Source organism: Hyperolius riggenbachi, chromosome 1, assembly GCF_040937935.1.
Source record: "Hyperolius riggenbachi isolate aHypRig1 chromosome 1, aHypRig1.pri, whole genome shotgun sequence".
Classification (NCBI taxonomy): domain Eukaryota; kingdom Metazoa; phylum Chordata; class Amphibia; order Anura; family Hyperoliidae; genus Hyperolius; species Hyperolius riggenbachi.
This window is the reverse complement of record NC_090646.1, coordinates 60,606,883-60,619,996: the sequence shown is the minus strand read 5'-3', so window position 1 is coordinate 60,619,996 and position 13,114 is coordinate 60,606,883. Positions and strand designations below refer to the sequence as shown.

General features: G+C 46.7%; 1 protein-coding gene across 1 annotated transcript in view; it reads right to left on the bottom strand.

Annotated features, from left to right (window-relative positions):
• The window catches only part of ATRN (attractin), a 263,895-nt gene that overhangs the window by 108,975 nt on the left and 141,806 nt on the right, over nucleotides 1-13,114 (bottom strand). Inside the window, exons 19-22 of the mRNA XM_068274687.1 lie at nucleotides 9,147-9,284; nucleotides 7,386-7,479; nucleotides 5,052-5,104; nucleotides 3,233-3,327 (exon numbers count right to left, since the gene is read on the bottom strand). Of these exons, the coding sequence (XP_068130788.1) occupies nucleotides 3,233-3,327; nucleotides 5,052-5,104; nucleotides 7,386-7,479; nucleotides 9,147-9,284 (380 nt within the window). The remainder of the gene's footprint in view (nucleotides 1-3,232; nucleotides 3,328-5,051; nucleotides 5,105-7,385; nucleotides 7,480-9,146; nucleotides 9,285-13,114) is intronic.

Genomic DNA, 13,114 nt, shown 5'->3' with positions numbered 1-13,114 from the left:
CTTGCCTAATAATTCTGCACACCCTGTATCCCTGAAAGACGTAGACGTGGCCAATTTGAAATCTTGCCTCATGTTATCCAGTACTATAACGGAATAGTTTGCCTAGCGTTCTATCTTGAAGAGAACCAGAGGAGAGAAGGATATGTAGGCTGACGTTTATTTCCTCTTATTGTAAATAGTACCAGTTGTCTGGCATTCCTAATGACCTCTATGCCTGTAGTGCCAATTGTTTGGCATTCCTAATGACCTCTATGGCTGTAGTATCAGTTGTCTGGCAGTCCTAATGACCTCTATGCCTGTAATGCCAGTTGCCTGGCAGTCCTGCTGACCTCTATGCCTGTAGCAACAGTTGTCTGGCAGTCCTACTGACCTCTATGCCTGTAGTACCAGTTGGCTGGCATTCCTGCTGACCTCTATGCCTGTAGTATCAGTTGTCTGGCAATCCTGCTGACCTCTATGCCTGTAGTATCAGTTGTCTGGCAGTCCTGCTGACCTCTATGCCTGTAGTATCAGTTGTCTGGCAGTCCTAATGACCTCTATGGCTGTAGTATCAGTTGTCTGGCAGTCCTACTGACCTCTATGCCTGTAGTACCAGTTGGCTGGCATTCCTGCTGACCTCTATGCCTGTAGTATCAGTTGTCTGGCAGTCTTGCTGACCTCTATGCCTGTAGTATTAGTTGCCTGGCAATCCTGCTGACCTCTATGCCTGTAGTATCAGTTGCCTGGCAATCCTGCTGACCTCGATGGCTGTAGTATCAGTTGCCTGGCAGTCTTGCTGACCTCTATGCCTGTAGTATCAGTTGCCTGGCAATCCTGCTGACCTCTATGCCTGTAGCACCAGTTGTCTGGCAGTCCTACTGACCTCTATGCCTGTAGTATCAGTTGCCTGGCAGTCCTGCTGACCTCTATGCCTGTAGCACCAGTTGTCTGGCAGTCCTACTGACCTCTATGCCTGTAGTACCAGTTGCCTGGTAGTCCTGTTGACCTCTATGCCTGTAGTACCAGTTGGCTGGCATTCCTGCTGACCTCTATGGCTGTAGTATCAGTTGTCTGGCAGTCTTGCTGACCTCTATGCCTGTAGTATCAGTTGTCTGGCAGTCTTGCTGACCTCTATGCCTGTAGTATCAGTTGTCTGGCAGTCTTGCTGACCTCTATGCCTGTAGTATCAGTTGTCTGGCAGTCTTGCTGACCTCTATGCCTGTAGTATCAGTTGTCTGGCAGTCTTGCTGACCTCTATGCCTGTAGTATCAGTTGCCTGGCAATCCAGCTAACCTCTATGGCTGTAGTATCAGTTGTCTGGCAGTCTTGCTGACCTCTATGCCTGTAGTATCAGTTGTCTGGCAGTCTTGCTGACCTCTATGCCTGTAGTATCAGTTGCCTGGCAATCCTGCTGACCTCTATGGCTGTAGTATCAGTTGTCTGGCAGTCTTGCTGACCTCTATGCCTGTAGTATCAGTTGCCTGGCAATCCTGCTGACCTCTATGCCTGTAGTATCAGTTGTCTGGCAGTCTTGCTGACCTCTATGCCTGTAGTATCAGTTGCCTGGCAATCCTGCTGACCTCTATGCCTGTAGTATCAGTTGCCTGGCAATCCTGCTGACCTCTATGGCTGTAGTATCAGTTGTCTGGCAGTCTTGCTGACCTCTATGCCTGTAGTACCAGTTGCCTGGCAGTCCTGTTGACCTCTATGGCTGTAGTATCAGTTGCCTGGCAATCCTGCTGACCTCTATGCCTGTAGTATCAGTTGCCTGGCAATCCTGCTGACCTCTATGGCTGTAGTATCAGTTGTCTGGCAGTCTTGCTGACCTCTATGCCTGTAGTATCAGTTGCCTGGCAATCCTGCTGACCTCTATGGCTGTAGTATCAGTTGTCTGGCAGTCTTGCTGACCTCTATGCCTGTAGCACCAGTTGTCTGGCAGTCCTACTGACCTCTATGCCTGTAGTATCAGTTGCCTGGCAATCCTGCTGACCTCTATGCCTGTAGTATCAGTTGTCTGGCAGTCCTAATGACCTCTATGCCTGTAGTATCAGTTGTCTGGCAGTCCTGCTGACCTCTATGCCTGTAGTATCAGTTGTCTGGCAGTCCTGCTGACCTCTATGCCTGTAGTATCAGTTGTCTGGGAGTCCTGCTGACCTCTATGCCTGTAGTTCCAGTTGGCTGGCATTCCTGCCGACCTCTATGGCTGTAGTATCAGTTGTCTGGCAGTCCTGCCGACCTCTATGCCTGTAGTATCAGTTGCCTGGCAGTCCTGCCGACCTCTATGCCTGGTGGCCCTGCAGTGCTCACTCTCACAAAGCTTAACCCCATGTACAGCGCATTCTCATGCCAGTTTCTAATTAACATGCTGGGGCTGCTGGTAGTAACATCAGGGCTGTGGAGTTGAGTTGGAGCAATTTTGGGTACCTGGAGTCGGAGTATTCTTGTACCGACTGCACAGCCCTGAGTAAGATTCATGGGGCTTGATTTACAAAGCGGTGCTAACCTACTTAGCATGTCTAAAGTCTTTAGACGTGCTAACCAGGGTGCTAAGTAGGTAAGACCTGGATTTTTAAATCAGATCGCGCGCCAGCTTTGCAGGCGCAAAGTTTTGCGCGAGCAAAGTCCTATGCGCACTAAGTCCCATAGGCTTTAATGGGCACTTCGCGTGGAGCGCCCTGTGCAGTGCGCGCGTAAAGTTTTGCACGCATAACGTTTTGCGCGCGAAAAGCTTGTTTAGACGTGCTAAGGGGGTTTTCACAGGCGTGCTAACAGTTAGCACCGCTTTGTGAATCAAGCCCATTATCTAATCACATGTTGATATAGTACATAGTAGAGTTGGAAGCAGAGAGAAGCCGCTAGCACTCCCCTGTGTGACCCCTTCGAGGAGCAGCTGCTGCAAGAGTGACGCAGAGTACAATAAGCTTCCCCACCAGATCCTGTAAACCCAGGAAGAGCAGCTCAGCAGCATCATACAATGCTTCCAATTCCCCCCCACCTCTTCCTGCTGCAGAGTACAGTGACCTCACCAGATCCAGCAGACACAGCAGCTCTGTAGATTGCTTCCAATCACCCCCCATACAAAGGGGGATCTGTGCCGCACACCTGGCAGTCTCACCTCTTCCTGCTGCAGAGTACAGTGAGCTGCCTCACCAGATCCAGCAGACACAGGAAGAGCAGCTCTGTACAATGCTTCAAATCACCCCCCCCCCCCCAATACAAAGGGGGATCTGTGCCGCACACCCGGCACACTCACCTCTTCCGGCGTGGCCACAAAGTTAATTGCTGTGTAGTAGCGATCGTCCTCCTGGGAAAGGCTGAAGGTAAACTGATAGTCTATCAATAACGTATCTGTGCAAACAAAGACAAAACAAACATTAGGATGGTTTATAAACGCTTATAAACTCTGACAGCACAGGATGGGGGAGTTGGGGGGGGGGGGGGAGAGATGGTGGAGCAAGAAGGGAAAGGGAGAAGGAGATAGAGAGGAGAATGGGGAGGGTGAAAGTCCATAGCCAAGGAACAATTTTTTTGTGATAAATGATTGTTTCATAATATCGCTTAACAATTGAAAAAAAAAAAAATTAACAATGGGTAACATCCTACGACAATTGTGCATATTGGGCACCGTCATGCCGAATCACGCCACGACCAATCGTTCAGGTCTTTGCTAAAGTCAAGGGACTTCAGTGGATAATCAGAATGACTGTTTAAACGTCCTGTTCTTTTTCATCAACTCGATTCTTGACTTGATTATAACAAATTGTGCAATATATATGCAACTAAAATGAGTGTTCTCTTATAAACCTTGCTTGTTGATCATTCTACACATGAGGTGTAGTACCCAAGCCAGGCTACAGATGTCACTGCTGCACTCATGTTAGCAGAGCTCATGATGGCACATCAGTTAAAGGGACAATGCAAACTGCACAAAGGTCTCAATTAACTGAAGGCTGTTTGTCAAAATACCGCATTTGATATTTTTGATTTTTTTTCCAGCACTCACTAAAGATTTCCACACATGCGGTAATAGTTTGGTAATTTACTGAAACATGTTGCTTCAATTCACCAAGACCTGCTCTGTAAAATGTAGCAGAAGTCTACCCTGCTGTGGAGTTGGTCTCTGCAGCAAGCTGTGTCCAGCTACAGTGATAGTGGTCTGCCATTCCTGCATATTACCTGTGACAGCTTCAAGAGCAAAAGTCATCCCCCCCCCTTGTATCAGTCTACAGATCTGCAATTCTAAAGGGATACAATAGCCCAACAACATACTCTTATTAATGTCTCCTGCTCATGTTTTTTTTACTTTCTGATGTCCCATCCAGCAGTGCATCGATCATATGGACTAAGTAGCAGGATGAAGTGGCTCCTCCTACTGGCTGTCTCCTTTGCCCGTCATCTTGTCACTGGGACTGATCCAACGAGAAATCACTAAGCTGGATCCCAGACAGCAATTTAAAAGAAAAACACCACAACAAATTCTAAACCTCCCCCAGGCAGAGAAGGCATGCTCTCCATTCGAGACACAGACCACATTGAAAACCTTGAAACAAGTATTTAAGGCAGGGATGTGTGCAAAGTAACTGGCTTCCAACATGACGGGTTTCCTGCTATAACAGCTTGACACTGCACACTGGTCTGTATCAGAATCAGATAATCCAACAGGCAACTTTGGCAAGTGCCTAGGCCCTAATGGGTGTCCAGGGGCCTGGCTGGCACTTTTTTTCTGATCCCCATTCTACATCTTGAATTATCAAATAAGTCAAGGTGGCCAGCAAGAGGAGCTGCATTTACTATATCGCCTAGGTCCTTATTTCATGATAATCATTTACTGGTGTTTAGTCATTTCTCTGCTATGAGAGAAGATGGAACAGTGCATCTCTCCTATGTGAGTCAGTCTGTGGTGTTATGTGCAGGAATGCCTCAGTGCTGCCACCCAGGATCCATACTGGACATGAACTTTGGTGAGCAAGGTGCTCTGGTGGAAACCCAGCGTCCTGGATAGCGTACAACCTAAAACCTCAGATCAGGTATAGTGGCAGTAAAAGTACTTTATATTGGTGATTTTCACTTACAATAACACGTTCCTTTCAAAGGGTTGCCTTGGTATCGATTTTCAACCTCACACCTAAAAAAATGAAAGAAACAATATAAACACTCCGGCTTCTTCAGGAAATAAAAAGGTAAAATTCCGTGTGGGCGGAGCTTCTATTTCACAATGTGTCACATAGCTGCCTTATCTTGAAAAAGGATACAATAGCAGACTGACGATTTTGTTTTTTGGATTTTTAAAATATGTAAACATTACCACAGGTTAAAGATGAACATCATATCATAAGGTCAGTACATTTTAAATAAAGATTACAGCAATGGCTCTGTTGCATACTCACTGCTAGGATTTTTCTTTTTTCATCATGTATGGCCTCAATTCACTAAGCAGTTTAGACTAGTCTGCTGATGGTTTTTAGTGTACTAATGGTTTGGTGTAATGTTTTAGACCTGGTCTAAAACATTCGGTCATTTGGTCGGTAAAGCAGGGGAGATCAAAATATGCAATTCACAAAGGCAAACAAGGAGTAACCACGCCCTCTTTTTCTGACAGAGATTAGACCAGCAAGTAATTCTGTGAGGTATTGTATGCAGAGGAGAGCTCATCAGAAAATAAGGATGTCAGTCATAGCTACTTGTTTGTGAATTGCATCTTTTGATCATTTCCCCTGCTTTACCCAGCTAATTACACAAGGCGGATCTACACAAGGCGATCCGGCGGCTCGATTAGCCGCCGTATCACCTCTTCCGCATCCCCGCGCCTACCCGCCGCGTCCCCGCTCGCCCGTGCGTCAGATTCGATCCGCCCTCGTCCCCCGCGCCGCTTATCTTCCTCTCGATTCCCTGCCATTGTCCCCTCGTGGGGAACGAGCAGGGAATCGGCGGCGGCAAAATCGGACCTGACGCATCTCATCAACCGAAATCCTGAAATCCCCCTCGCCGTCTGTGCACCACGCTGGACTACTTCCACAGATGGCGAGGGGGATGACGATTTCGGGATTTCGATATCAGTCTAAGCCCAGCTTGGTGGCCACACCACATGGGGGAGAGCCCATTCATAAAACTCTATGCGCTGTATTACTTTATGGACATGTGAGTGTGCAATTTTAACATTTTATTAAATTACTGAACGGTTTTACCCTATGAGAGGCCATGTGCTTTTATTTTGAGGTGTTTGCTTTATGAAGAAGTTGCATACTATTCAAGCTGTGGATCGTTTGAGGCTGGGGATCGCCTGAGAATATCCCAAGGCGCAATAGACCCATCTAACTGAGGGTCTGTGGATCAGGGTGAGTGCCCAGTCTTGAGGGTGTGGTGGAGGTGACTTGCACACAGAAACCCACGCAATATTAAATGCCCACTATTATCGCTTGAATAATTATATTGGACTTGATAAGTCTGTATGGACAATTGATCCATGTATATGGTAGCAAGGACTTGCCTAAAGCAGTAGCGTGATCTTGGTTATATATTGTACACGTAAAAAAAATCGCCTAGCAAATCAAAGCCACACAAATTTCCCTCACCCAGGAAGTATAAGCAGTGCCTAGCAAATCAAAGCCACACACATTTCCCTCACCCAGGAAGTATAAGCAGTGCCTAGCAAATCAAAGCCACACAAATTTCCCTCACCCAGGAAGTATAAGCAGTGCCTAGCAAATCAAAGCCACACACATTTCCCTCACCCAGGAAGTATAAACAGTGCCTAGCAAATCAAAGCCACACAAATTTCCCTCACCCAGGAAGTGTAAGCAGTGCCTAGCAAATCAAAGCCACACAAATTTCCCTCACCCAGGAAGTATAAGCAGTGCCTAGCAAATCAAAGCCACACACATTTCCCTCACCCAGGAAGTATAAACAGTGCCTAGCAAATCAAAGCCACACAAATTTCCCTCACCCAGGAAGTGTAAGCAGTGCCTAGCAAATCAAAGCCACACAAATGTCCCTCACCCAGGAACTGTAAGCAGTGCCTAGCAAATCAAAGCCACACAAATGTCCCTCACCCAGGAAGTGTAAGCAGTGCCTAGCAAATCAAAGCCACAAAATTTCCCTCACCCAGAAAGTAGAAGCAGTGCTTAGCAAATCAAAGCCTCCAGCTGTTAATCAATTAGTCCTGAGCTGTTAAAAACAGCCGCAAGCACACATATCTCCCGCTAGCAGCATTGATTTTGTAGCCAGAGCTTTTGGTACCTGGGATGAGAGCGCACTGCATGTGAGCCTATTTCTCATTTTTACTTCATAACACTGAGAACATGGATACGCTCACATAACTATGACATTCCACTGTAACTATGGTAACATTCATAAAAACAAATAAACAACAGGAACTATTCCTGTAGAGGGGTGGCCCATATACTCACAGCTGGCACTCGTCTCCTTTGATCCCTTTGGTTGTGCAGAAACACTTGCCGCTGTTGGTGTTACACATGGAGGCATGGTTGTTACATTTACAGGCTGTGGAAGTAACAAACAAGTGTGAGCCATGAACATATAGACAAATGGAATTAAAGTCGGGGAAACAACTGCCCTCTCCTTCTACACTTTCACCCCTTTTCAATGAGGAAGTTTTCAATGGGGAACCAAAGTTTGAAATAGAAAGTTAAAGGACAACTGTATCGAGAGGGATATATAGGCTGCCATATTCATTTCCTTTTAAGCAATACCTGTTGCTGATCTTCTGCCTCTAATACTTTTAGCCATAGACCTTGAATGCAGCAGATCAGGTGTTTCTGACATTGTTGTCAGATCTGACAATATTAGCTGCATGCTTGTTTCTGGTGGAATTCAGACACTTCTGCAGCCAATTAGACCAGGAGGTATGTGGTATGAGAGCCAACAGATTTTGAATGCTATGAACAGACTGTAAGTAGCCCTCTCATGCTTCATGAAAGTTGTAAAATTGGCCAATCAAAGTTGGATGTGTGTACGCACCCTTAACCAGGTACTCTGTGAAGAACGGTAGAAGGTAATGCAGGATGAGACTTCCAGGGAAACACAACCCTGCAGTTTGCACTACCTGTAATGTAAAGGTGCCCATACACCTAGCGATGTTTGGGCAGATCGACCAAGACACGGATCTCTCTGTGACTGGAGAGAGTTCTGTTGGCCGCCCATACACCGCAGGCCGATTCCCCAGAGAATTCAGCATGAAATCTATGCGGAATCGGTCCAGTGACGGCTGTGTCTGTGTGAAGTTACACGCGTCCCACGTGGTGAGGACATGCGGAGGAGGCCGGGAGTTGTACCACCAGGAGAGGTGAGATTTTACACCCCACGGCCTGAGGGGAGGGCGTCCAGGCAGGTGGTGTCCATTGGCTGCTGCGATAGCAACCTCAGTTACCATAGCGCATACAATTAAGATCTTTTTCAGCAGGTCTGGTCGATTCAGAAGAAAATCGGTGCTGCAACAAGCATGCTCGATTGGCGATTCCACTCCAGGCCGAAATAGGTTGAATAGTCGATCAGGCATGCTTGTTGCAGAACCGATTTTCATCCAATTCAATAAAATGATCTATTCGAATGTTCGATTGGGCTGGCAAAATTGGTAGCTGCATGAGAAGCTTAAAATAGGCACCCACTATGCTGGGAGATGCTTGTAGAGACAAATTATCACCGTCAGATTGGGAAGCGATCGTCTGATCTTCCAATGTCACATTATTATTTAATATTTACATAGCGCCAACATCTTCCGCAGCGCTGTACAGAGTATATTGTCTTGTCAGTAAATGTCCCTCAGAGAAGCTCACAATCTAATCCCTACCATAGTCAGGTCTATGCATGTATTGTGTAGTGTATGTATCATAGTCTAGGGCCAATTTAGGGGGAAGCCAATTAACTTATCTGTATGTTTTTAGGATGTGAGATGAAACCAAAGTGCCCAGGGGAAACCCACGCAGAAACAGGGAGAAACTCCTTGCATATAGTGCCCTGGCTGGGGTTTTGAGACTGTGGACCCAGCGCTGCAAGGGAGAGTGCTAACCACTATGGCACCATGCTGCCCAATATTATTGTGTCCCATCTCCACTATTTGTAATGTTCTGCTGCTTCCTCAGCTGTTTGTCACTCAGCAATACAGTCAGTCAGTAACGGTGATAACAGGCAGAGGAGATTGCAGTACTCACGCTGACAGGATCCTCCGTTGGTGGGGTCCCCATAGAAGCCGGAGATGCAGGTGTCGCAGTTCTTCCCTGTGGTCAGGTTCTCGCACTTCTCACAGATGCTCTCGTTGATGCACTTGCTGTGGCCGTTACACTGGCAGGCTAGAAACACAAAGCACAGCAGCTTAATATCCATGCCAGGCAGGAGAGGCTCCAGCATATGACTGAGGAGATAAACATTATGCAAACCACATGCAAAATATATCTCAGGTAAACATCGCAGGCCCTGCATTACTTCCTCATAGGCCACACATTTGTATGTGATTTGTAAATCTCCCACACAGCCAATGAATTCACATACCTGGTTGCCATGGGTACACACCCAAACACTCATTTATTACAACATTTCTAAACTACGGTAACTCCTATTACTGGAAGGCAGAAAAACAACTCTCCACATTAAAGGGAACCTAAAGTGAGAGAAATACAGAGGCTGCTATCTTCAAGCTTTAGTAAGCAATGGCAGTTGCCGTACTTGTATGCTGGTGCTCAGGCTCTTATAGTATAAGTCACTGGACCGGAATGAGCATGCAGATGCTGTGACCCCACTGGCTGCATGCTTGTTGCTGGTGTGCGACTCAAAAAAAGAGCTTAGCATGACAGCCAGGAAACAGGCATTGTTTATGAGGGAACGAAGATGACACCCCCATATTTCTCTAAATACAGGTTCCTTTGAAGGCTCCCCAAGATGTACCTAGATTTTGCCTCTGAAGAAGCAGGTTTAGCCAGGCACTTGACTCTCCCCCCCTGTCTTTGTACCACTGCGTTCACCCGACTGGAAATAAAGGGTTTTTAACCTAATGGCGACGCAGTACGAATCTACGTCCAGCAGGTGGTGCTGCCTCCCTGACAGGACGTAGTTTCAACTTCCATGAAAACGAAGCATTCCACAGCGATCGTGTGCACCCGAGAGGGGAGATTAAGCCGTCATATGACCGCTGACATCTCCCCTCAGTGATCAGGACCCATCGTGTATGGCTTCTGATCACATGATCACTATGACTGCCAGCGGATCGTAGTGATCACGGTTAGTGATGTGGCAGTAGGGGGAAAGAGGAGGATCCACTCACCTTCCTGCCGTTCCCCCGGTGATTGGCGCTCCTCTCCGCTCTGGCCGGCATCCCCGCTCGCTCTGACATAACTATCGGGTCCCGGCTGGATGTCATCAAGCCGCGACCCGGGACTGAGCAGCAGTACTAGTGGGGATGCCAGCCAGAGCGGAAGGGTCCACAGCGGCTCATCGCTGGAGCTTGGGAGGTAACGGCTGCTGGCTACAGCGGGGACATCTGGCAACAGGGGGGACACCATGCTCAGTAGGCCACACTCGGGATCCGGCTGCCTGAAACCACCCCCCAAACACGCCACTACCCCCCCCCCCACCCCCCCCCCAATGCAAAATCGTCTGGTCCTTAAAGGGAATGTCCAAGCAAAATAAAAAAATGAGTTTCACTTACCTGGGGCTTCTACCAGCCCCATGCAGTAATCCTGTGCCCTCGTAGTCACTCACTGCTGCTCCAGTCCCCCGCTGGCAGCTTGCCGACCTCGGAGGTCGGCGGGACGCATTGCATACATTTTTACGCATTCCCGCTAGTGCAGGAACATTAACACATACATTTTACGCATTACTGATTCAATGCGTAAAAATGTACGCATTGAACCAGTAACGCGTAAAAATGTATGCAATGCGTCCCGCCGACCTCCGAGGTCGGCAAGCTGCCAGCGGGGGACTGGAGCAGCAGTGAGTGACTACGAGGGCACAGAATGGCTGCATGGGGCTGGTAGAAGCCCCAGGTAAGTGAAACAAATTTTTTTATTTTGCTTGGACATTCCCTTTAAGGGGATTAGGCAGCCGGTCCCGAAAGGGTTAAGGAGCAGAGCCTCGCTGCAACTATTTTCTCGTATATTTATACTTACCTGGGTCTTCCTCCAGCACCATGAAGCTCATGGGCTCCTTCGCCGTCCTCTCAGGCCCCTCCATTCTTTTCTAGTTTTCCCCGGGAATCTGGCCAGTCATGTGCATGCGCTCCGTTGCATGCCAGGCCCGGCAGCATATGCGCTCCCATGTCTGGCATGACAGCATGTGCGGCCGACCGGGTTACTGGAGAGAATTGCTGTAGTAGAGAATGGAGGGGCCGGAGAGCATGGCAAGGGAGCCCACGGGTCTCATGGGGCTGCAGGTTAGTATAAATATAGCCTAGAATGCCATCTCAGGTTCTCTTTAAACACAGTATAAGGATTTTATTAGTGGTGAAACCCTAATTTCAGTTCAAGCCATTCTCCAAAAGGTGGCCACACATGATACCATTTTTTATCCTTCTATTTCTTTCCAATTTGAGAAGTACAATTAATTTTCTGCTTGATAGTGACATTTGAAAAATCCAACCAAAATCTGACAAAATGTTTACATTTTTCCCAATTGTGAAATACTCGTTTCTCGGGTCTATAAATCAAGAGATTGACAATCTATCCTACACCATTCAATCTACTGATTGTACAGAAATACCCAGCACTCCCCATCATGTTTTACTGACAGAAATCGTCCATTTTTTTCTGTGCATTCAATCCTATTCATCCAATTGCTGTGAAATGGGAATGTTTTTATTGTATTGTGTGTGGCCACCTACAGCTAAAGACAGCAAGCAATGGGCAGCGCTCACAGGCTGCAAGTGAAGTGAAAACTCCAGAGATATGCCCAGCCCCTTGGGGCTAAATACATACCTTGAATACAAGTCAGATGCAAATTATGTGCTAACACTAATCTAAATTCTAAAATTTGAATGCAAGCTGACACCCCTGGAGGCAGCTAGCCTGAAGTATACTTAAATTTTGTACAGCAGAAGGAAATGGCAGCGCTTCCAAACAGCCGCTGCACCTGAATTGACTAACTGCGCCCCCTTTACTGTACCTGTTTTGAATGCAAGGTGTGTAACCTGCCCGTTAGTCGAGCTCTGCATACCTGTGCAGGTAGTCAATTCAGGTGCAGCGGCTGTTTGGAAGCGCTGCCATTTCCTTCTGCTGTACAAAATTTAAGTATACTTCAGGCTAGCTGCCTCCAGGGGTGTCAGCTTGCATTCAAATTTTAGAATTTAGATTAGTGTTAGCACATAATTTGCATCTGACTTGTATTCAAGGTATGTATTTAGCCCCAAGGGGCTGGGCATATCTCTGGAGTTTTCACTTCACTTGCAGCCTGTGAGCGCTGCCCATTGCTTGCTGTCTTTTGAACAAATGTGTATACCATTTATGGCTAGCTGCACCAGGTAAGGATTATGATTTTAATTTTAGACTAGCTAGGGTTCACTGTTGAATATGCTTCACTGTTACATTAGTTTGAGGTTTTAACCCTTTTTTCTTTTTTGGACAATTTTCATTGTTTGAACATGCTTCACTTTTTGATATGTTTCACTGCTAGATTAGTGGTTAGTTTCTCTCCTGTTGGGGCACGTCACCGCCGTAGGAGAGTCTATTAGGGATAATTTGTGCACAACTTATGCTGAAGCTAAGGCCCCCTTTACTGTACCTGTTTTGAATGCAAGGTGTGTAACCTGCCCGTTAGTCGAGCTCTGCATACTTGTGCAGGTAGTCAATTCAGGTGCAGCGTCTGTTTGGAAGCGCTGCAATTTCCTTCTGCACCTACAGCTAAAGCTGGGGAGTGTGCTGATACACATTGTACCCAAATGGGTTGATGACCAACTTGATGAAGGATATTACTACTGCCACAGAGCAACCAAGCAACTTGGAGTGATCCAAAATTACTAGGAAAGTATAGGTGACTAAAAGAGAAAGAAAAGTTCTCCTACTAAAAAGCAACAATTAATGTAATTGGCCTTAACAAAGATATTTGTGATAATTCAGCTTTAAAGAGGAACTCCAGTGAAAATGTAATAAAAAAAAGTACTTTGTTTTTACAATAATTATGTATAAATGATTTA